The sequence below is a fragment of the Protobothrops mucrosquamatus genome, unplaced genomic scaffold, assembly GCF_001527695.2.
Source record: "Protobothrops mucrosquamatus isolate PMUCROS unplaced genomic scaffold, P.Mucros_1.0 scaffold_6, whole genome shotgun sequence".
NCBI classification, from domain to species: Eukaryota; Metazoa; Chordata; class Lepidosauria; order Squamata; family Viperidae; genus Protobothrops; species Protobothrops mucrosquamatus.
Genome location: NW_015386082.1, coordinates 2,081,432 through 2,106,469, shown reverse-complemented (window position 1 = coordinate 2,106,469; position 25,038 = coordinate 2,081,432). Strand labels below are relative to the sequence as shown.

Below are 25,038 nucleotides of genomic sequence, written 5' to 3'. Positions count from 1 at the left end.
ACTGTTTACTTGATAGTCAATGCTTGAGGGGAGATGTTTTGGTTGTAAGTCTTCCCTTTGGCTTAAAAAAAGTGGAATGTATATAGAGTATTTAGCATTGACCTATCAAGAGCATTCTGAGAGTAAGGAAATGCCTGTAAATCTTTGAATAATGGGATTTAAAAAAACAACTACTGTATTTATGGCCATAAGGAGCAGTACAGAGTTTCATGTGAAAATAAAACAAAATAACAAGAATCTAGCCTAATGTTTATAGGATCTAATTTAGTAACTCACTGTCTTTCCACTAACAGTGCTGGTCAAACCCCACGGAAAATGAGGCATATCTATAACAGTGAGCTCTTAGATGTCTACTGCACCCAGTGCTGCAAGAAAATCAACCTCCTTAATGATTTGGAAGCCAGGCTGAAAAACCTAAAAGCCAACAGGTGAGTAAGCCCAATGGAGTTTCACTGAGAATCTGCTGAAAAACATGTTGGGAATGAGTATATTCAGCTATCTCTGATTTTTTTTTTTTTACTGAAACAAGCTTTGCCAGGGTAAGATATCCTTTTATAATGGTGGTAGTTTAACCAATTATTTTGTTATTGCAGGGCACCTTCATGATGGTTAGTTAACATTAAATTTAGTGATCCTAAGTAGACTTGTAGAATCAATTAAGCCTTTTAACCGAATGCTTGGCTCATTTGAGATACTCAGTAGAAGTTGGTTACTCAGCTTATAATTTAGTGAGCAAAATCTACTTCTTGCTGTCTAAAGTATGGGCTATCTTGAATGGATACATTTTTTTTATTATTGAGTAAAGTACTAGTGCCCCAACAGTTCTGAGAAATAAGACAGCATATCTAGCCGAGCAAAAATTGGCCTTGCTGATTTGATTCAAGCTTTGGGTTCCTGAATATCTGTAGTCTAAAGTACATACATGTGTGTCGATGGCTACACTACTCAGCTAATGTGTTTGTGTAAGGTTTCAGCTTCTTATCCCCACACTGAATGCTGCCAAAGGCTTTAGCTGAAGCTCAGTTTATACTGTATTGTCTTAATGCTGGAACAACACTAAAAAGGCTGGTGTTTACTGCGGCATTGAAGAATGAGTCACTCTTTGCTGTATCTGCCTAAGTATTTTCTCCTGTGCTTTATGTGAAGATACAGTGATTGGTCTATTTCCCATCATCCATGTAACAGCCTTTTAAATAGTTACTAGGAAAGGGCATAACACAGTGATAGAATTCATGCACCTTGTTTTCTCTTTTCCTGGAAATTCCAGGTTCAGTCTCTGACCAAGTTAAAGGAAAAATGTGTAAGATTTTGGGCCTTGGGATGAAAACTGTTCCCATGTAATGCTCTTATTGGCATGAATTCATTATTTGCCTTTTTTACACCTAACTTATACTCCGTCCCCAGGTATAGCCATTGGAGAGCAACCACTCAGTGTCTCTACTCCCCTGAGCTTTAAGTATTACCATTGGGAACTCAGTGTAGCCTGGAACATTCTAATTATTTGAGATTCCTGTTTATGTATTAACTCTAATCATTTATTGACAGAAAGAACATTACTCTTTTTTCCATAGTGGAACAGAGTCTGTCTTTTTGGTTCTTTTTCTTCCATTTTGTTCTGAGGTTTATTTCATAATTGTTCTGTTTCTGTTTCTTTGCCACCTGTCTAGGAATCGCACCATTCCTACCATTTATTCTCAGCTCCGTCAAGTAAAACCCTTCCAAATGTTGGTTTTAATGAATATATGTATTTATTTATATTTAATATTTCTTAACCACCCTTCTTCCTCAGTATTTATCTTACACCCATCTTTCCATCCCAAAGGACATTGAACTTGGTAATTAACAATAACAAAAATGAGAATAAAAGAAGAATGCAATGATAAAATGCACACCGCAATATTACAAAAAAAAATATTCATGAATTGAAGAAAGATTCCAAATCTCTTTTTCAGTTTTAACTTCCCATTTTAGAAATCAGTAATCCACGTTTTTTTTAATCGCCACGGAGCTATGTGTAACAGATTTAAAATATAAAAAGTTGTTCTGTTAGTTTTTAGTATTTTTCAACGACTAATTTGTTTACTCTGTTGATCATTTTAAAAAAGTTGCTTTGCACATTAATTATCAAAGTCATTGTTATATTGCAGGATCCAATCCGGGTCGTTAACCAGGACCAGAGGTATTTGTCTTCCAAGCTTTTGGAGTCCTGCTGGATCCCGTCCTGAAGGAATTTCTCTAGAGAAGCTTGGAAGACAAAATCTCTGGTCTTGGTTACCGACCCATATTGGATCCTGCAACATTATCCTGGGACATGTATATTCTCGTTCATTTATCATTGTTATATGTTATGATGATGTTAATGAGAATAGTTTTAAAACAAAATAAAATTCATGGAGGGTAAAATCATCCATGATAATCGGCAACTTATTTTCTTCAGAAACAAAAATATATTGACTCTTTTGAGTGCCAAAAATTGGGAAGCAAGAGTGGCAGGAAACTAGCAAAGTGATGTTTGTCAGCTTCCAGAAGGACCTGGAAGGGCACGGGATGCTGGAGTAGATACACATTTAGTCTGATCAGGCAGGACCCTTCTTACATGGATACAGCGCAATCAATCTATACTGCGTCTTGAAGTTACACAGTAGCTACCTGTTCTCAGAAATGGACAATGAGGGAAACTGAACAGGGCGCTGCTTCCCACAACATGCCAATTGGGACCTGTTCTGCCTCCCAAGATTGTGGTGCGTTTGGGGGGGGATTTTAGAGGGTTTTAAGTGATTTCAAGGGTGCCACCCCATTTTTAACTCATCCAAAATCAAAAAGTGAACCGAAAAAGGGTCAGTCGTATTACTTTTGATGTGTTATCAAAGCATCACTCGGTGGCCTTCTTTGTCCTTTCATAAGGTCTGGAAGCTGAGTGATGACTCTCAGTCCTTTAAATGATGCTTAGCCTGGTGTAAAAAGGGTCTAATTGTGAGCAGATGACTGTGGTGCAGGCCTCAATACCTGATTCAAAAGCCTATCTACCAAATCATTTGGACTTGCTGTCTAGTATGAAGTTTAAGGTTGTGGTTTTATTATGTTTTAATGCCTCAGCTATATTCCAAAATTATTAAAATGAGAACATGTATTGCAATTAAAATCTCCTGCATTTATTCATTTTTATTCCAGCCCAAACAGAAAGATCTCTAGTACAGCTTTTGGCAGGTAAGAGACATGGTAGATTATTATCAAAGCTAATCATTTATAGCTGCAAGCACATTTAGACAATTGCATGGGGAAGGAAGAGCCATATGGTTTGAATAATGTCTAAATTCAATTGTATCAGGGCACTTTTTGATCTGTAGCAAAGACAACCTTTTTCTGTCTCAAGGTACTTCATCAGTCTTTTGTATCAGAACTAAAATGGCAGAAGCTAAGCAAACTGGGTTTTTTGTGTTCTATCCCATGTTGCCTGGGAAGGTGGGGATAATCCTCTCCTTGAGGAAAAAAAGAAAAAAAATTCTCAGTAATTAAAGAACCAGTTAACATAGTTATACAGGACAGGTACAATTTGATTGTCTTGATTTTGCATTTGCTAAGGTTTTCTTTCTCTTCCACGGCAAAAGTAAAAGATACCTCAGCACTGTGAAAAGTGGACAGAATGCAGTGAGTGGGGCTGCACTAAGCTAGTCCTACTCTTGGAACAGCCAGTATGGTCTAGACCAGGGGTAGGCAACCTTGGCTCTTTTAGGACTCGTGGACTTCAACTCCCAGAATTCCTGAGTTCCTGAGTTGAAGTCCACGAGTCATAAAAGAGCCAAGGTTGCCTACCCCTGGTCTAGTACTTAAGGCACCAGGCTAGAAAATGGGAGACTGTGAGTTCAAGACCCGCCTTAGGCATGAAAGCCAGCTGGGTCACTCTCCCTTAGCCCAACCCATCTCGCAGGGTTATTCTGGGGAAAATAGAAGTTATGTTGGATATGTTTGCCACTTTTTTGTAAAAATTATAAGGGTAGGATGCAAACAAATAAATAAAACCCTACTCTCAGTTTTTGGATAGTGATTTATTGCTGCAGACAATATATCAATTGGGAGGGTGGGGGTGGCTCTGTGTAATCCTGAATTCTTCACTAAAGGTTGTCCTTGATTTATGACAATTAAGCCCAACATTTTGGTTAAATGAGACCTTGGTTAAACAGGTTTTGCCTCATTTTACGACCTTTCTTGCCACAGTTATTCACTGCAGTTGATAAGTTAGTAACCCAGTTGTGAAGTGAATCTGGCTTCCCCATTGACTTTGCTTGTCACAAGGTTGCAAAAGGTGATCACATGGCCCCGGGACACAGCAACGGTCATAAATATGAACCAGTTGCCAAGCATCTGAATGTTGATCATGTGATCATGGGGATGCTGCAAAGGTTGTAACTGTGAAAAACGGCCATAAGTTTCTTTTTCCAGTGCCACTGTAACTTTGAATGGTCACTAAAGGAACTGTTGTAAATCAAGGACTACCTGTATCTCTTAGTTCAATTCTTCACTATCTCTTAGTTCAGGGGTCTTCAAACTTGGCCCTTTTATGACTCGTGGACTTCAACTCCCAGAATTCCTCAGCTAGCATGCCTAGTTCAATGAAAGTTTGGCATGTTAAAAAATTAGGAAATTGCCTAACTTGTGTCACACACACGCACAGACATACACACACACACACACACCCCACACAAACAAAAGAGAAACAATTCTCTTTGTTTCCCCACCTCTCATCTGGGCCACCCCGCACGCAAGTACTTGAGAGCGGCACTGAGGCTAGGTCTGAAATAAAAGTCCAGGCCTCAACTTCAGACCTAGCACTGCCACTGCCACTCAACAATGCTGCCTCGTGCGATTCCCCAAGGTGCGATTGCTCCCACGGCCTAGTGCTCCCCATAATCTGCCACATGCTGCTTAATTTTGGGCAGTGTCCTCTTTCTGCTGACAGGCCCCTGCGGCCAACTTGAGGCTGCCTGGGTCACATGAGGTCTTCGTTCTTGAAGCACCTTATAAGAGTGCTCTTCCACGCCTTCTGCAGTTTCCCAAAACCATGCCTCATTTTCACGCAACTTGCAGAAGATTTGGAGACGAAGTGAGAGCACACCCTATTGTCACATGGCCTCCACAGCCTCCAAAAACTTTATGAGAACGAGACATGCTTTCAAGAATAGTTGTTGGAGGTTGGTGAATACTGGCATAAATGCTGGGGTGTCACCCAAAATGTTGTGGCATGTCAGTTTTGACACATGTGCCATAGGTTTGCTGTCAGTATCCTAGATTCATAGAAATCAAAGCCACAAAACTGCCCGGGTGAAAGCCATCTTTCTGCAGAGGTTGGTACCGAAGGCACCAAACTATGGCTGGCAGTTGTATAAGTAATTTCAGGGCTTTGTTTGTAAGGAGAGAACTAACCTGGAAATAAGGAGAAATTTCCTGACAGAACAATTAATCAGTGGATCAGCTTGCCTTCAGAAGTTGTGGATGCTCCATCACTGGAGGTTTTTAAAAAGAGACTGGACAGCCATTTGTTTGAAATGTCATAGGGTCTCCTGCTTGAGTAGGGGGTTGGAGTAGAAGATCTCCGAGGTCCCTTCCAATTCTGTTCTGTTAAAACAGGGGTGGGGAACTATGGCCCTTTTATGACTTGTGGACTTCACCTCCCTGAATTCCTGAGCCAGCCTGTCCATAAATCATAAAAGAGCCATAGTTCCCCACCTCTGTGTTAAAGGATGCTTTTTAGCATTACAAATTAAATAATTAAAAAATAGCACTGAATTAGTGCATTAATGGTGCAGCAGCACTGCTGTTTCAGGTGCCAGTCTGTTCTGAAGAAAATTCTCAGGCTAAAGAAAGAGCTGAGGAAATTTGTGAAGGGTGTGGAAATGCAGCAGACTGTTTTTTTAGGTCTGGGATTTGGGGGGTTCTCATTGAGGATATCAGGGGCTTGAACTCCTGTGACTGAGACAACAGTGAGGGTAAACAGAGGTTGTCTTTCACATAAGAGTCGTTTCCCTTGGACAGACACTCCAGCGCTGCAGTTATTTCTGTATTGCAAGTTCATGTCGCCGCCCTTATTTTAAAAAGTCGCTTTAGAATTAATATTAAATATTAAATATTTGCGCTGGATATTAGTGGTGTTTTGTCCTTGTTGTTTGTCAACACTGGAAGCTTCCCCACTGAATTACACAGTTGAAAGGGGCCAATCAGAGCACCTCTCTCCATCCCACTAAATGCAGAAATCCCGATGAAATCATGTTCTGGAGCTTCTTTTCCGAGAGGTGCTTTCCGAAGTGTTGAAATCTTTTCTCGTCTTTACAGACAACTTTTCCACAACAGCAACTTCAGCAGTAGTAATGGCAGCACAGAGGACTTATTCAGAGACAGCATAGATTCGTGTGACAATGATATCACAGAAAAGGTAAGCAGTTTCTACATCTCAATGAAGAAAAAAAACTGAGGAATTGGTTGATGCACAAAAGAGAAAGAAAGAAGGTATGAGGACTCCGATATAGTATACGCAAGACCTTGTTTCATTCTAATTGGTTGTACTGCCAACTTCTGAAAGACTTAGATCAGTAGTGGCAAACCTTTGACATGCATGTCAAAGGTGACATGTCACAACATTCTGGGTCTTCATGCCAGTGAACATCCGTCAACACACACTCTTCTTGAGCCATTTTTGGAGGTTATAGGGGCCGCATGAGAATGGGGGTGTGCTCTCGTACAGGCTCCCAAAATTGCATAAAACAGTGGGTGCTTTCACACTGTTTTTGAATGCTGCAAAGATCAAGGAAGTCCCTTCTCCAAAGTGGCTTTGGGAACTACGTAAGGCCTTCTGCAACCTGGAGCAGCTTCGGATAGGCTGCAGGAACCTGTCAACAAAAAGAGAACACTGCCTGAAGGGAAGCAACAAAGTTGGTGCTGATGCCAGGTGTTGCTGTTCAGGATGGCCTAGAGTGGGGGGGGGGTGTTGTTAGAGAATTGTTTCACTTTTGTTCGGGAGTGGGGTGACACACCAGCAGAGTCAAGTTAGGCATTTTCCTAATTTTTGACACACTAAGCCCAAAAGGTTTGCTATCACTGACCTAGATCAATACAATAACTCTGAGATTTGCAGCTGCAGCACATCTGGTAGTTGGGAAGCCTGTACTTGTACAATCTAGAATTAATTTATATGAAAACTGATAAGTAGTTTAATGGGATCAAAGATGTAAGAATGGAAGAATTAGGCAAAGTTTGTCGAGAAAGGTAGTTTGATATTAAAGGAATGAAAGAGATCCATTTTGATCGTTCTCTACTTAGTTTCTTAAGGGCTCAGCCCACTTGCATCCTATTTCTTTTTGTAGGTGACTTACTTAGAAAAAAAAGTGACAGAGCTGGAAAATGATACTGCAACAAATGGTGACCTGAAGAGCAAATTGAAGCAGGAGAATACACAGCTAGTTCACAGGTAATTTAACCTACTATCCACCGTGGCATTTTGGTAGTTTGCAGCAACTGGGAGCTCAGTTTTAATTTATTTCCCATCTGCTTGAACGGGGGATTGCTTGAAAACAGGACAATGTTATGCAGGTAGTCCTCAACTTACAATTACAATTGAGCCCAAAATTTCCATGGTTAAGTGAGACAGTGGTTGAGTGAATTTTGGTCCATTTTATGACCTTTTTGCTACGGTTGTTAAGTGAATCACTGCAGTTATGAAGTTAGTAACATGGTTGTTAAGTGAATCTGGCTTCCCCATTGACTTTCCTTGTCGGAAGGTTGCAGTGATCCCAGGACACTGCAGCCGTCATAAATATGAATTTGTTGCCAGGTATCCAAATTTTGATCACGTGACCATGAAGATGCTGCAACAGTCGTAAGTGTGAAAAACGGTCATAAGTCCCTTTTTCATTGCTGTTGTAATTTTAAATGATCATTAAACAAATTGTTGTAACTCGAGGATTACCTGTAAACTGGTGAGACAGTCTCCTTCAGTGATGTTTTCTTTGGCCCTTTCTGGATTTACAGAGCAAGGTCCTCTTAATAAAGGCTAGTGTGGATATACATTGTGGTGGACAAGAGAAGCAATATTTTTATTTTTCCATCCAAGAAAGAGGATATTTTCTAAATGTAGTCGGTAGTTTCATGTGTCAAAACATCATATCAGGTCAATATTTTATACTGGGGGAGTGGGGCAGTTTAGAGTTGGGGGCCTTCTAGAGAGCCTCGCAAGAGGTCTCAAGTGAGGTAATGATATCATCAGAAGAGACAGAACTAAACTTTTTTGGACTTGGACTTTCAGAGACTTGGGAATGGGAGGACGTGACACATTATTTGCAGAAATGTTAGTAAACGGAGTCTTGTGAATGCTCAGCCAGGGGCTGTATATGTGGCAGCAGATTGGAGAAGGCCATATAAAGAGAAAACAACCTTTGTAGGAAATGTTCAATCAAGTGAATAGCTAGAATAATTCAAATACCTTGCTACCAAACTGAATGAAATCTATGTGGCTTGATTACACCAGAGTGCACGAGTTAGAAGAACTACTGAAAGACCAGGAGACTTCAGCCCAGCAGAACCTGGAAGAAGAGATTAAGAGGCACAGAGAAGCCTACAGCAAATATGAAAAGGAGAAGGGCACAGAGATTGAGCTGCTAAACACACGGTAACATCCCAGTAATGTTTTAAACTACCAGGGGCTTTGTCTCAAAGTGGCCAGAATGCTGCTTGATTTTTTTTCCCCCTTTTGGATTAAGAGTGGCTCCACCTATGTACTTGCCATGGTTTCTCTTTTTCCCACACAGTGGCTAAGAAGCCCATTGTTCCTGTCCAGATACACAAAGGCAATAATTTATTTATCAAATTTACATAGCCGCTCATTTTCACAAGTGTGACTCTGTGCAGTGCACAATAAAGCAATCAAGTCTTTAAAAACATTAAAACAATTCCACATAAATATAAATATGACTACAGAGGAATGGAGCAGCATCCTGCACATAATGCAGCCATCTTGCAGGCTCCCTATTGGTAACATCAATTGGATGTTTTTGTTTTTATTTTATTTTTTATTCCAGATCAGGCAGAGGTAAGAATGATTGCTTTTAGATTGCCTAGTAAATTTTATGGCTGAATGAAGAGTAGAACCGCCCCCCCCTCTTCATTTTTATTCATTTATTAAATTTATATGTTTCCCATCTCACTATCGATGCTACCCGTTTCATTAATCTTAAACTATATCCAATGCTACCCATCTGAATAATCCTAAACGATACTGCCTCACATTGGATTTTTCAGTTTGCTATCTGTGTATCATCTCATGTTCATTTCCTCTGGGTACCCATATTTCTGGAGATGGCTGGGAATGTATACCTGAGCAAGGAAAATGGTGCATGAACTACTCTTTAAGAAGACTGATTTCTTCAATTATTTGGTGCAATGTAGGAAATGAGACAATTAAATTTTCAAAAGTTCACCAGTTATTAAAAAACTTGGGTACTTTCAAGAACTGGTATGCCGTTTCTTTTACCACTGACTTTTCTTTCTTCCTTTTTTTAAATGTTTTATTGATGTTCTAATTTTACATTTAAGTATTTAAAAAGCAACGTGGCGGCTGAATTAATCGAAAATTCAATGACATATAAGCATCTTTAGTACAAGTCTCAAACTACCACATTAAATATTTCCTCTCTTTTCCCCTTAGTATTTACTGTCTCATGTTTAAACTAATACAATTCTTATTATATCAATTAAACAAAAATAACATTCTTACATTTTTCAATAATTTTTAGCGTATACATATCCTGGTTATTTTAACATTCAGTCTTTATAGACAATCAATGTCCTAACTAGTTTTTCCCAATTTTTAGTTTCCCATTAATATTTAAACTTAACATTTAATATTTATAATTGCCAAGTTTTAAGTGACCAAAGTTCCCTTTATCGCAATTCATCACAAAATCTAATATTCAGGATACACGTCTTATCTATTTGAATATATTCTATTTCTCACCATCTTACGTCATCTAATTAATAATACAGTGTAACGTTCTTATTTTCCACTGACTTTTCATACGTTGCCACTGGTGAATCAAATTCAGTTCATATCCTAGCAGAACAGATAAACAGCTTTTTTCTAGACAATCGATTACCAGACTTCTGCCTTGCCTTCAGGGTTCAGCAGCTGGAAGAGGAAAACTGTGAGCTCAAAACCACTGTCCTACGACTGAAGTCGCAAACTGAGAAACTGGACGAGGTAACAAGAGTTTGCAAATGCTTGCTCTATATCCCCCTATTCCAAGCCAGCCTGTTGTCTCAGCCTAGCCAGCTTAATTTTTGATTCCCTGGGTGGACTGGTCTGTAGACCAAGACATAGCATTCCAGAACAGCAGTACTGCTGTGATCAGATAGTGGAAGCAAAACAATATAAAATCTTGCCCTTTAGTCCAGGAGTTCCAAACTTTGGCAACTTTAAGACCTGTGGACTTCAACTCCCAGAATTCCCCAGCCAGCCATGCTGGCTGGGGAATTCTGGGAGTTGAAGTCCACAGGTCTTAAAGTTGCCAAGGTTGGAGACCCCTGCTTTAGTCCTTCTACATTGATAAAGTAAGTCAAGAATAATAAAATGAGGCAGAGTTGTTTAGTAGAGCTCTGGGCTTTTAAAATGTATGTTGCTTCAATCTTGGATGTTTTAAAAAATGATGTTACCTGAGCAGGGCCGATCCTTTGACATGTTTGACCAGAAGACGAGGAACGTTCCCATGACAGGAAAGGGATTTCTGAGTAGAAGCAACCATAGGAGACAAACAGGATATCAGAGATACCTTGAGGAAGCAGATATTCTACCTGCGTCTACTGCAAACCTACGTACACGGGCCAGATCCTCAGCTTCGCAAGCAACCCCCCCCCCCATATCACACACAAAAGAAGCTGCGTCCAGGCCCCGTTCAGAAGAGCCAGGACACACTGCAGCACCACAGCACTAAGAAAAGCAGACAAAAAATGGCTGCTTGATGTCTTTCTCTGTAATGGCTATCCCAAAAACTTCATATTCCGATACACAGCACCCAAACCACCACACACCACACAGCCGAATGCCATCAAAAATGAACCTTACCATACCCAAAAGGGTTGTCAGAAATGACAGCCAGAATTCTTCAACCCCTAGGAATTGAGATAGCCCACCAACCCACAGCCACACTCCGCCAGGAATTATCTAGAACCAAAGACAATATTCTGTTGTTATCTTTTGTCTGGTCAGTTTGTGCTGCTCAGGCTGGAATTGCTAATTTGTTTGAATCGGCTGCAATTAACACATAGATTGGCAGTATGGAAACATGGATCCCATGTTCCGGGCTCAGAACTAATTAGGAACAGTTTGGCATTTCTTACAGAATTTGGGAATCTTCTTATTGCATTACTATGCTCTGGGAATCCAGCTGAACTAATTTACAAGCAGGATATCTCTAAGACCAAGCTGTGTTGCAGAAAACGATTAAAGTAGCATCCACCACTGCTTTGTGTGCCTGTGGGGAAGATCTAGTTGTGCAGGGCAGATGTTTATGTGGCTCCATATTTGGGGTCTGGTAGCTTTGTGTACTTTGTTCAGTAAATCATAGACTTAGATTTCTCTGTGGCCAAGAGGGACTAGTCACTTGATAGTAGGGAACATGCATACAATGTGTTTGTCTAAAGTTATGTGTTTTCTGTAACTAGAATTTGTTTACAGTATCAAATAATCTCCTTTCCTGTAGGACTTTACCACTCTATAACAATGAGTAGGGAAGACAAAGAAGATTTGTTGGTTGCTTGGTGGCCTTTTTATGTATATGCCACTTTTCCTTCAGGCACTCAAGGTTATCTCCTCCTATTCCATCCCCCAGCTATAAAATGTAGAGTAGATAGGACTGAAAAAAAGTAATTGGCTCAAAGCCATGCTATGAGGTTCCTAGAGCTGATGGTGGACTACAACCTGGGTCTCCTCAATGCTAATCCAACATTTTAACCACTATATCACATAGAAAAACAGAACAGTAATTCCCAAAGAGTTTTCTTCATGGCAGAACATCTAAGTGACAGCCCTGACTTTTGGCCTTATAACAAAGGAACAGTAAGCCAAACAATCTGACATTCTCCATTATTCTTTGTGATTGCTGACTTAAACTCTGCTGATGTTGCTGTTATATTGAAAAAGAATTTGCTGGGATCAAATTCCATACCATGATAACTTTCTATAGTTTTGGATATTCTTAGGAACTGGGGCTACAGGTGCTCTAATTACAGATTGCTATGCCAACGTAGCATTTTGTGGGCTAAGAGTTAGTGTAAATCCTGTTGGAACAGAGGAAGTAATATAAGATCTTTCTTGCAAGGGTTGAATGAGGTCAGTCAAAGGAAGCCAAAATAGTTACATGTAAAAACATTTCTGTTCGCCGTCTTGAGAATTGCTTGCACTGGGAATGACTTAAGAAGAATGTGTGGTAAAACTAGAAGAGGTAGTATCTAGAATGAAAGGGTGCTCTATGAACATAGAACGAATAGAGAAAAGAGCAAAGAGTACATTCAGGCGGTTTGAGGGAACGATGAAATTGCAAAAACAAGGGGAAGTGTACGAAAGTCATGGATGGACAGAGTTGGCAAGATCTTCAAAAAGAAAGAGGTGTAAAGTTTAAAGAACAAAAGGCAAGGTAGCAGTCTTGTTGACCTTTGGAAAACGGCCAGCCATTGTCTGTCTTGTTCTGCAGATCCCAATCTAACTTGTTCCATGAACTGAGGACATAGAAGTGAGAATCTGATGGCTGAGCAACAGATTGAATGGCTTAGACGTGTTTCTCTTCTCAAAGTACCAAAAGTTGAATAGACCCACATTTCAGAAAATTTCCCATATTGGAAAAATTAATCTGCTTGCATGAAAAGTTCTAACCTACCATTGACCAGGTCATGGTGGTTTTCTACATGCCTATGCAAATTTCGTCCATCAGCTCCCTGAAATGATCGTTTCCCTATACACTGAAAACTACCATTAGATTTTCTGGCAATCTGTAACCTTCTTTTTCAACCTTCGTCAGGAGAGGCAGCGAATGTCTGACAGATTAGAAGATACCAGTCTGAGGCTGAAGGATGAAATGGATTTGTATAAAAGGATGATGGACAAACTGAGGCAGAACAGGCTGGAATTTAACAAGGAGAGAGAAGCCACTCAGGAGGTTGGTAACTATGCAGGTGGCACACAGCCAGTACATCTTCCATGTCCTCTCTTGAGGCTGATGTTTTATGCTGAGATTAAACAAAATCATGTTTTCATTTTTTTTTAAAAAAATGTAGCTTTAAAAACTGTATGGCGGTTTGCCTGGTGTCACTGAAGCAGGGGTTGTTAGGAATAATGGCTGGCTAGCAACCATTTTCAAAAATGCATTCCTAAAAACCTTGAAGCCCTTTCAGATGTGTTACAGTGATTATTCCCAGAGGATGGCATGGTGGTTTCATAGCGATAAATCTGGAAAGTTGAAACTTGGATTGACTGAAATTGCAACTGATTGAAATTGAAATTGTTCCTTGTATGGCAGCCTTCTCATGTATGCACTCTGCCATGACATTTCTTTAGACAGCCTTTAGGCTTAGAAAAAGACTGTAAGATACTGTCCTTGAGTTTTTCCATCCTTAATTTTACTCGTCTTATCTTGCAATGTCTTTTCCTGTAATGAAAAAATTAGATAATGCTTCTAATACTGCCCGATAGCAGATGTCCTCGGAATGATGTACCATTGGTTAAAACACATACAAAATCAACCTCTATAAAACTATAAAGAGCAGATGAAAAAGAATATAAAATAAGTTTGTGTAGAAGCTGCCTGAAGCAATATAAAAATATGAAATCTTATGTAAAGAACAACACAACAGATAAGATAAAAATCAGAGGCAGCAAAATCAATGGCAATAAATGTAAAAATACAATAACAACAAAATAGCCATAAAACATTAAGGGTATAAAACCTTTAACAGTTAAGATTCTTAAAGCAAACTGCACAATGCAAACTCCACCACCAACAGCCACTCGTCTTGCCTCATTGGACGTAGGAAGCTGAAGAAGGGCCTCAGGAGAAGATCCAGGCTCCAAATAGATAACCTGGATTATGTTCACCTATAAACCTCTTAGTGACTTAAAGCCAGAACATCTACTTCAATAAGTCAGTTAGGGGTTTAAAGGTGAATAGGAATAGATTTTATAGAACAGTGGTTCTCAACCTTTTTAATGCCGCGACCCCCAACCTGTCGTAAGTCGAGGACTAAACCGATCGTAAGTCGAGGACTAAACCGGTCATAAGTCGAGGACTAAACCGGTCGTAAGTCGAGGACTAAACCAGTTGTAAGTCGAGGACTACCAAAACGGTCGTAAGTCGAGGACTTTCCCTGCCCGGGAGCGCCGCGCATGCGTGGTTCCGCCCTCTGCGCCGGCCGAGGCATAGCTGGCAAGCGGCAGAGACGGAGCAGGCCGACCACCAGCTGGCCCAGCCCAAGGGAGGTAAGGCACCCACCGGAAAAGGGGAAACAAATGGTGGACAGCCTTGCTTGGCGACCCCCGTGAAATGGTCGATCGACCCCAAATGGGGTCGCGACCCATAGGTTGAGAACCACTGATATAGAAGGTCTGGAAGCAGACTGACAGCCAGAGCCATGGCACTCAACTAGCCCCGGTAAGGAATCTAGCTGCCCTGTTTTGAACTAACGGAATTTTCCAGATCACTTCAATAGCCTGAACAAAAGCTTGCCAGCATAGAAACAACCATTGCATTTTTTGTTCAGGTACCGTCATAACTAGTACAGGTAGTCCTTGACTTACAACGACAATTGAGCCCCAAATTTCTGTTGCTAAGTGAGACAGTTGTTAAGTGAGTTTTTCCCCATTTTACGACCTTTCTTGCCACAGTTGTTAAGTGAATCACGGCAGTTAAGTTAGTAACACAATTGTTAAGTGAATAAGGCTTCCCCATTGACTTTTGCTTGCCACAGAAGGTCACCTGACGCCCCCCCCCCGGGACACTGCATAAATATGAGTCAGTCGCCAAGTGTCTGAATTTTAACCACGTGACCGTGGGGATGCTGCGATGATCACAAGTGTGAACAACGGTCAGGTCAGTTTTTTCAGTGCTGTTGTAACTTTGAGCAGTCACTAAACAAGCCGTTGTAAGTCAAGGACTACCTGTAGCTCAACAAAAAGATCAGCACTGAAGCCAAGAACACCCTACACCCTTCATGTTCTTTGGCGCACATTAGATCTTAGTTTTAATCAGAGGGCCAGCATTGGCTTTGTGCCCCAGATTATCCTGTCGTGTTCCTAGCCACAATGGTTCATTATGCCCTGCTTTTTCTGCAGCTCATTGAGGATCTGAGAAAGGAGCTGGAACACCTTCAGTTGTATAAACTTGAGTGTGAGCGTCCCGGTCGAGGGAGAAGCTCTTCCAGCTTGAGCGAATTCAATGCCAAGACGAGAGAAGTGGAAATGGAACACGAAATTAAACGTCTAAAACAGGTGAAGTATAGCCGGGGCTAGAAGAAGGAGGGAGCAAAACGAACCTTCTCTCTCCAAAGCAGCTACATGGTAGGAAGCCAAAAGGATTTCTCAACTCCCCTGGGCTTTTGAGGGTCTGAAATTACAAATATCTCCCTTTGGCCCAAGCTTTTAGCAAAGAGGCTATGTCGTTAAATAATAAGCATGTGGATTTTAGCATTCACAAGACCATAGATGAGACCTGATCATAAAATTTATCTGGGGTCGTGGGGAGTTGTCATTCAGCAGCTTCTATCAAGGCACATCACTTTTCTGCTTATAAGCTTGCAGCTCCTCTATTTTTATTGTCCAACATGGCCATGAAGCTATTGGGCTTGCAACCGTGTGTTGCTGTTGCCCAATAGAGCAATGTTTTTTAGGTACACTTTATTTCACCTTTGAAACCATGGAGGGACTACGCAAAGGCAACAGGACTGGATGTGGGAAACTCGTTTACCTTTTCTGTTTAAAATCCTGCCTAAAGCAGGACTGGAACTCACTCTAACCAGGTGCCTTAATCACTTAATTCTTTCCTTCCTCTCTTGACAGGAGAATCAAAAGCTCCACGACCAGAATGATGACCTCAATGGGCAAATCCTTAGCCTCAGCCTTTATGAAGCTAAGAACCTTTTTGCAACACAGACAAAAGCCCAGTCACTGGCAGCTGAGATTGACTCTGCCTCCAGGGATGAGGTAAAGGGACCAGTAGCAATCTCTTGCAGCTAATTAAATGACTAGGCTGGCAAAGTATCTCTCAGCAATCAACTTGGCAAAAACCTAACTTGGTGGGGAACTCTGAAAACCATGCTTTAGCAGTGCCACATTTGCTTTGGGATGTTTTATTTTGGTTTAGCTGGGATGACATCAGCATACAGAGGCACTAAGATATCAGAATTGGCTAAAATTCTTGACATTTTCTTTTATTTCTCTTCTGTCGTACTTCTTTACAACTAAAGTTATTTTCCATTGAAAATTGTTTCCGTGCACTACTCAGGAATTGTTCAGGAGCATTTCTTGAATCTTAGGGCAGGGGTCCCCAACCTATAGTCCGTGGCCCACTGCCAGGCTGTGGGCTACTGGGCTGGGGGCTGGCTGGCCAATGCACTTGCGCTAGAGCCCGCAGACCCATTTGCACATGTGTGCAGGGCTAGCAGTGGCGGTGGTTAGCGCCTGCACGCCTGCGCAAACAGGGCCGCTAGCCCCATGTGGGTTGCATGGCCCATTTGCGCATGCACATGGGGCTGGCGGCTAGCACCTACACACCTGCGCAAACAGTGCTGCTAGCACTGTGCGGGTGCACGCAGCCCCATTTGCGCACAGTCCTGTGCAAGTGCATGCACGCGCACACAAATTTCCCACCTGCTCCCTTTCCCTCCGGGCCGCAGCATGAAAAGGTTGGTGACCTCTGTCTTAGGGCTACCAGATCTGGGCTGCAGAAATCTGTATGACCACTGGATGGCAGCAGAGAGATACAAAAATGCAAATCTAGAATTAGATCTTATGGATTCTGCTATCCTGCCTTCCCTTCCACTTGTCTCCTCTTTTGTCAGTATTTCATCTCCAGTCTCAATTGATTCGGCTCACAGCATTTTGATTTACCTTTCTGTCCTTTGCGCAGCAACCCCGTCACACATTCAGGAAGTTATTCCAGAGGCCTTTGTTTAAAAAAAAGTCTCTGCCTCAGATTTTGTTATGCAAGTAAATCTTGAGCAAAGGTTGTGAGGTTTGTTACCAAATACTGTAGTACGAAGATGTAACTGGGCAACTGTGTATTTACAGAGCATAAATTGTGTTTGCCTTAGCTATTCTGGGTGTATGGAAAGTAACGTTATCGAATGTAAGTCTCTCATTTTAAAAGAAGTGAATGATCCTTGGCATGATTCAGACTTAATTTAACTCTGCCTTAGTTGTTACTCAGTGTGCTGAGCTGGGATTATAGATAAGGTCCTGGAGAGGAGCAGAGCCCTGGTTGAGAGTGTTGATAAGCTCATAGTAACCAATGCAGCTTGTGGAGCAGAAGTGGGATATGTGCTGCTCTGGGAATGCACATAACTGCTGTGCCCCTGCATTCTGAACCAACGGCTGCAGCATCCCCATGGTCATGTGATCAAAATTCAGATGCTTGACAACTGACTCATATTTATGACGGTTGCATAAATGTCCAGGGTCATGCGATCACCTTTTATGACCTTCTGACAAGCAAAGTCAATAGGGAAGCCAGATTTACTTAACAACCATGTTATTAAGTTAGCAACTGCAGTGATTCACTTAACAACTGTGGCAAGAAAGGTCGTAAAATGGTGCAAAATTCACGTAACAACAGAAATCTGGGGCTCAATTATGGTTGTAAGTCGAGAACTACTTATAGTTCAATCTGGAAATGACCAGGGCAAGAGTGACTGTAAGCAGGATCTGCTGATCTAGGTATGGGTGCAACTGGCACACAAGACAAAGGCCTTCCTAGCCACAATTTTCACCTGAATAAATAAATGTGTGCACTAACCCCTAATAGATCAAGGTCAGTGGCCAGTGGCCAAATTGTAGGATTTATCCAAAAGATCTAGATGACATTACGGGGTTTTCCCCTCTGAAAAGATAGATGACTGAGTCTGTCTCCATCTTACATGCTCAAGAATTGAGATTCATACCAAAGTATAAATTGATTCTCAGTGGCTTCCAATGAGTTTCTGCATAAAAGAGCATAAATTAACTGAGGCACAAGGATGGGGTGATACTTCTGCTCGAAAGCATGGTGTTGAAATTCATTATGGCTTCAACAATTTGTAGAACGAAGGTGAGGAAATAGCCAGCCTTCTTCCATTCATCCATCCAAATGAATCACCATTAGAATGATCTGGAAAGAAAGATACATTGAAAACAACTTTTGAAATTCAGGAGCACATAGTAAAATGGACACAGAGGATCTCAGAATAGTAGTGACCTCAGAGTACTTCTTAATCTAGTTCTTTTTCATTTCAGCTCATGGAAGCCCTCAAAGAACAGGAAGAGATCAACTACCGATTGCGCCAATACATGGACAAGATCATCCTGGCCATCCTAGACCACAATCCATCCATCCTGGAAATAAAAAATTGAAGATTGGGATGGGAAGGGAGGTGGGCAGATGGGATGCCTTTAGATTCAAGTATCTCTATTTGCTACTATATATGAACTTATAAATATATACATATATATAACTCTCTCAAAACACACAACATACAAAACACACATACACACACACACACACACACATATATATATATTATATATATATAAATAGAAAAAAACTTGTGTGGATACACAGGGCGTGTTTATATGAGCTTGATATATTTTGTGACTCATAATTTACATTGATCCATTTTCCATGCCCTTTCTCTGTGGGGATGCTAGGGATTATAATGAAAAACCACAAAACTGGATTTGCACTGTTTTAGATACTGGACAGAAAAAAAAATGATACTACCTCTAGATGAAAAGATAAAACATGATGGAAACTAACTTGTGCCAGGCCTTTTCCTAGCGTACAAACAATACTGAGCGTCTATGTCTTATGAATTGCCTCCCTGTCATCTCAGAAATATCTTGTATTATCAGGTTGAATTCTCACTGGTGCTGGCTGTGTTGTTTTAACTTTGCCTGAGTTAATGCTTCTGAAGTCCTCTCCTTGGATGGGAATGTATGTATGATGCAAAGCGGGTATTCTGGAATCTTCACAAGTTTCTGTTTGAACCTGGACTGTTTTAATTAGAAAGCAGTTTCTAAATCTTGAACCCAAGTGGCTATGAATCCTTTGGGATGGTGACCAGTCTGTTGTATTCCAGGGGAATCTGGGGTGCCCAAGAAAACAATGGGTCCTGGGGTTCCATATTTTCTTGAACTTACCAGACTATTCATGAGGTGCATTTTCTGACTTTGGGTTTTATTGCAAGATCACCAAGGACCTAATGGTGAGAAAGTTGGAATCATAAATGTGGGATGCTTCAGGGCTACAAAACAGTCCCAGCCCTGTTTCAGCTTCAGCAACAGCATTAAAAAGTGGTGGTTGCAGAGAGCTATTTGTTCACTGATAAGAACTTGGTGCTGTCACCGTAACAAATAGAAACCAATCATTTTTAAAATCGTTTTGTTTTATATTGCTTCATGTCAGCATTTGCAAAAGCACCCTCTGCTAATAAAGCAGTTAAGAAGTGGAGAAAGATTTTTGCTTTTTTAGGCACTCGTGGGTAAAAGTGACCCTGTTCTTACAGACAAGGCAACATTTTAAATGGTTCTTTTACAGGTTTAGGGAAAAGATGTTTATTTATACATATTAATATTTATTTGACGCAATTTTGGAGTTTCACTGAAAAGTTTTGCCTCCTTCACTCGAGGTGATTAGCACAGAAAAGCCAGAAATGATTGTTTATCAAGCATCACAGCTTCCTGCAATTACAGGAAGATATTCACCTCACTTTGTGCCATCAATAAATATTCTCAGATTGAGTCAGGCTCTTCATGTTTTCATGCCCTTGCTATTATCACTGTCACCACCACCACTTCCTCCTCCCCCTTCCTTTTTCTTTTCAATCTTACTTTTGTAACATAAGCATTCATTCATTTTCAGAGCAAATCCTCGTGATGTTTTGTATATCACCACCCGGGCACGCTCTAAGGAAATCTGTAAAGTTAAGTGATGGCTTGTGCAGGGACCATGGTGAAAATGAGTTTTGTTTTTTCGGTTAAAGATTTCTCCCTTCCTGTCTGAGATGTGTTTTGATAAAAAAAAAAAAACAGCACAAAGGCCTTCATGTGCATTGCAAGTAACAATTCAGATGCATGGATATGTGCAGTCACATGCATGTGAGAAAAGAACAGTGTGTTATTCTATAATGACCTGTGTGCAGGCTTCATCGTCTTCCCACACGAAAGGTAGGCACCAGATACCCTCCCTGGATATCTGCGTTATAGTTCCATAAGCCCTGTTCAGTATAGGTGGTGTCCAAGTATGATGTGATCTGTAGTCTAAAAATATCTTAGAAGCCCCAGATTGCCTGTCCCAACACATGTGAAAGAGAACTGCATGCTCTGTATAATAGATTAAAAAAAACTCTATTGGTTCATATGTATTGTTTTCTTCCGTAAGCACATTTCCAGTTTCAAATCAAGCTGTCTTTTTTTTCCTTGCAGTGTCCTGAGTAAAGTTTGCATAATTAATTTGAGAGTCTCTTCAAAGAATAAATCAAAAGATTGAATCTGATGTTAATTTTATCAGTTTAAGATTCTAAGCATTGAAACCCTGTTTCCAAACTGGGTATCATGATGGTATATAAATTATAAAATTATGTTGTGCTTCAGTATTTCACATTCTAACAAGTGTTATGTTTCTGCACAAATATAATCTCATCGGGAAAAACGGGGGGGGGGCATACCCTTGTGTTTATTGGCTGTGTTTTCTAATAAGTAGCAAGAGAGTTGATCGTTAATACAAGGTGACACTTCCCAGGGCCAGCCATTACTTTTACTCCACGTCTAAGCTGCTTCTAATACCTCCTTTGCTTTTGACTTTCTGCATTTGGTGCAAATGAAACTGAATCCATTGTATTACTACCTTCTTTTTAGGTAGTCAAGTCATAATCAAAGAAAGGAGACTTCTGAATTCTTTTCCCAGTCAGGATTTGCCAATCCCTTGCATAGGCTGGAAGGAATCCTGCTCCTGAAGGAACCACATTCCCAGTATCCACCTGCTGCAAACTACAGCAGTGCTTCCTTTCTCTGTTTGGGAAGGGAGGTGATAATTTATGTAACCACAGACCTTTGGAGAATTTATTTTTTTTACAGGTTGCCTTTCAAGAGTGGGGTTAAGACTACTTATTCCAGCTTGCTTTTGGTTTATCCTGCTGATATTTTAATGGTGAGAGTTGATGACTTCATCAGTTGACAGGACAGGAAGCAAAATGTATCTGAAAGTTCTTGAAAGCTGAAAGAACCGGGCATGTTGAGTTTGAAGAAGTTTGAGGGGGAGAAGTTCTAACAGAGAAAGGAAAAAAAAATCTCCGCAAGTTAGGAGGTGAAGAGGTGAATTGGATAGAAACTGAAAGAAGAATTTTTATATGAATCATGGGAGTAATTCTGAGGAGAGTAAAGTGGTTTCCAAGAGGTGGCAGAAAGGCTGTCTTGTTTGCAGATGATTAAATTGGTTTGGATTAGCAAGCATTGAGGGAGAGAAACCTTCCCAATGTGGTGTCTCTTAGGTTGATGGTGCATCTCACAGTAGCTATCATCCTGTCTTCCAGAAGGCACCAAGTTGAGAAAGACTGGGTTATATGACCTGATTCCCTTACAAATCAGAGGACTGCATTAAATTAATATTTTGCTACCAAACCTCAGTCCACATACTATTCCTGGTTGTCTTTAAATGAGTCTTTGCATCCATTTGCTTCCTTCTTTGCTCATAGAAATGTGAGCAATGTTTTGATGTTTCTAGGGGCCAACAATTTCTTTAGCCAGTTGTCTGTATTATATGAATGCCTTTGCTTTAGCACAACAATTTGGGAGATATAAATGAAGAGGCCTGATTGTCAGCATAGCTTATTTGGAATTCATATTTCTGGGCATGAATTTCTACAAATGCTAAAGTTTCCCAGCATGATTTCAGATCAGGAGTTGTTGAAAGGCTAATTAAGTCTTCTGATGAACATTTTCGGCCAGTAGTACAACATTGCATTATAATGCAGTAATTAGGCCAAAAGGGAGGGACCGTAGCACATTAACAGAGGGAAACTGTTTATTTATGATTGAAGATAATGAGACAATTTGAGATAGGTTCATTTAAATGCCTCTGAGCAAAGGCTGCAAGAGATGGGTTTTTTTAGTAGTGGAAAATGAAAGCAGAGTGGATTGCTGAATTATATTGAAACTATAACTGTTGGCCTCTAGCTGAGAGAAAGTCCCTATTTCTGAATAGGCATGGATACATTTGTGCTATCAACAAAGATTGCCATGCAGGATACAAAAATGAGAGTGGCTAGTTAAAATTGGATTTAATCTCTAGGCACAAAATTTGTTTGCTAGGAAAGGTGTCCTAATTTTAAGGGTTACAGATGTTCCCAGCTGAACTGCAGGATCTTCATAGTTGCACGTTTTTTCTTCTTTAAAAAAGACTTCAGCTGCTGAAAATCTGGAGGTCCACATATTTTAGAGGCTACCCAGTAGAGAGAAGACCAATGTTATGCTTCAAACAGGAACCAACAATCTACTCAAAAGAACACAAGGTTTTATTTGCAGCGGTTCCTTAAGTAAATATCTGTTGCTATCTGTTTGGCAGAATGATTTTTCAGTTCCCGTAGATCACCAGTGCAAAGTTCATGTTGTAAAGAAGTCAGCCTTATCCATGTGCAAACTTGAGTATGAGAGGCTGCTTAAATAGATAGGAGTCACTTTTAGGAAATGGGATTTGCTAATGGGAATCTACCAATAGTTTTTTTTTCTCAACATAATTTCTTGTCACACTGTCAGAGACCTTTTATGTTTGCTTGGATTAAAGTGCATTAGTGTATACTTATCTACTGAGCCAGGATTTCTTGTGTATTTATACAATGGGCACTGATGTAACAATCAAAACATAGTTGGAACAAATGCTTTCACCTGATCCAGTGGCTTTAATAGAACTTCAAAATTCTGCTAAGGTTGATGAACAGCTGGTTGAAACTGAAACACTTGTTCCCTTATTGGTTCTCATCCCTACTACTAGTTGTTGGAACACCTTTGTATTCTGTGAAAGTAAAAAAAGAATAACTGTTCCTCTAAAGGCAACAAGTGATCCCTGAGATTAAAACAGTGACTATCGAAACTTTTAGTAGGATTTAAGACATCCTAACCACCATGGATCTTACACTAAAGTTGTAACTTGATTTTTCATTGAAATCATGAATGCAGTTGGATATTGCATTCAACGAGATATGTTTGAACTGCTGTACTTTGAACTCTACAATATGGGAGGTTTAGTCATCTTTCCTGTATCCTTTATTTAAAATTGCGAATTTTAGGAAAGCATTATTCATCTCAGCAGCAAAGGAACTAGAAATTTCCTATCCAGTAGTCTGTAGTAGGGCACGAGCTTGACTCTCTCAGTGAAAACTAAAAATGTTATCAAAATGTTTAATTTTAAGAATTTTATCAGTCAGTTTGAATTCCCAAACTCAGATTCTGAATTTTAGCTTTCAAATAATGATAGAAGCCTTGAAACCAAAATCTGGCTTCCGAGTATTGAGTTATGGGATAGGAAGAGAAAGAAAGTAAAGAGAGGCTAAAACGAAGTTGTAGGTTATAAATCTGAGCTTCTTTTGGGTGTTTTGGCTTAAATAGTATTGATGGCTCTTATTCCTTTAGGATAAAGAATTGGATACATATATTCTTTCCTTTTCTCTATTCCCAAAGCAATGATCACTTGTAGCTGAGTTTTGTTTTTGGCAAAGTAAGACCCTTTCATCTTTGGCTGATGAATGGGGTCAAGTTGACTTCCTTTTGGCTGTGACTGCATTCCTGGCAAGAAAAATAATATAGCTTCCCTAGAACTCTAGATTTCCCTCGTTGCTTTCTGATCCCAGTGTTCATTTTTTTGAAAAATTAACCCAGTGTTATCTTTCTACTTCTGAAGTGGCATGTCAACACCTCAGAATTACACATATGGGCTGTTCCCAATGCCCATGCATGTACATAAGTAAGATTACAAGAGGGAAAAATGGAAACACTTTACCACTAAAGACTGAAACTATAATTACGCAAATCCTCAGTGCAGATTTATCATTGCTCACCCCAATTTATAAAATTAACAAGCTGGTCTTTCAAGATGTGCAGGGCAGAAAAAAAATAGCATCTTTGATCTGTATGTTACAAGGCAGTAGTTATGTTCAATTTCCAATGTGTTTTGGTACTGATAGAAATTGAGAATTGCTGTATTTTTTTATTGTGGGAACCACTATTGTAGTTTCGCTTTATTGCACAGAATGTAGTTATGTGTAAGGATTGGATTTTTTTAAAAAAATTATTTTGCATGATTTTAGTATTTTTGTGCCTTCTACTTGACTGTGTACAGAATTAATGTCTATTGAAATTCATGCTATTGGCCACAGGCCTTATATGTTTGAAGTCTTTTATTTTTGTTCAATCTTTATTTTGCCATCCTACCCAAACAATCTATTGTAAATCTGTATATATAAAATAGAACTAAGTTTGTATTTCATGTGCCTCACTAGAATGTAAAAAAAAAAGATTATTCATTTTGTACAGAATGTTTTTCTTTTACTTAGATGCACTAATTTTTGTCCTGAGCACATAGTGAAATAACTGGTTAGATCTGTTTTTTTTAGCATTGCTGTGTTAAATGGAATTATCTCTTGCCCTTTTGTAAAAATTCAATTCACATTCATTCGCTCTCACATACACAAGCTATGATCCTTCCTGATTTATTGTCTTTATTTATAATGGGTTGCATCATTTCTGTCCCGTTTTAGAGTTTACAGCAA

General features: G+C 40.0%; 1 protein-coding gene across 1 annotated transcript in view; it reads left to right on the top strand.

Moving 5' to 3' along the window:
* Positions 1-19,637, top strand: part of RAB11FIP4 (RAB11 family interacting protein 4) — a 54,043-nt gene extending 34,406 nt beyond the window's left edge. Inside the window, exons 4-13 of the mRNA XM_029284024.1 lie at positions 294-428; positions 3,172-3,207; positions 6,328-6,427; positions 7,356-7,459; positions 8,516-8,656; positions 10,162-10,243; positions 13,056-13,193; positions 15,362-15,517; positions 16,085-16,228; positions 18,515-19,637. Coding sequence (XP_029139857.1) covers positions 294-428; positions 3,172-3,207; positions 6,328-6,427; positions 7,356-7,459; positions 8,516-8,656; positions 10,162-10,243; positions 13,056-13,193; positions 15,362-15,517; positions 16,085-16,228; positions 18,515-18,631 — 1,153 coding nt within the window. The 3' untranslated portion in view covers positions 18,632-19,637. The remainder of the gene's footprint in view (positions 1-293; positions 429-3,171; positions 3,208-6,327; positions 6,428-7,355; positions 7,460-8,515; positions 8,657-10,161; positions 10,244-13,055; positions 13,194-15,361; positions 15,518-16,084; positions 16,229-18,514) is intronic.
* The last annotated feature ends 5,401 nt before the right edge of the window (positions 19,638-25,038 follow it).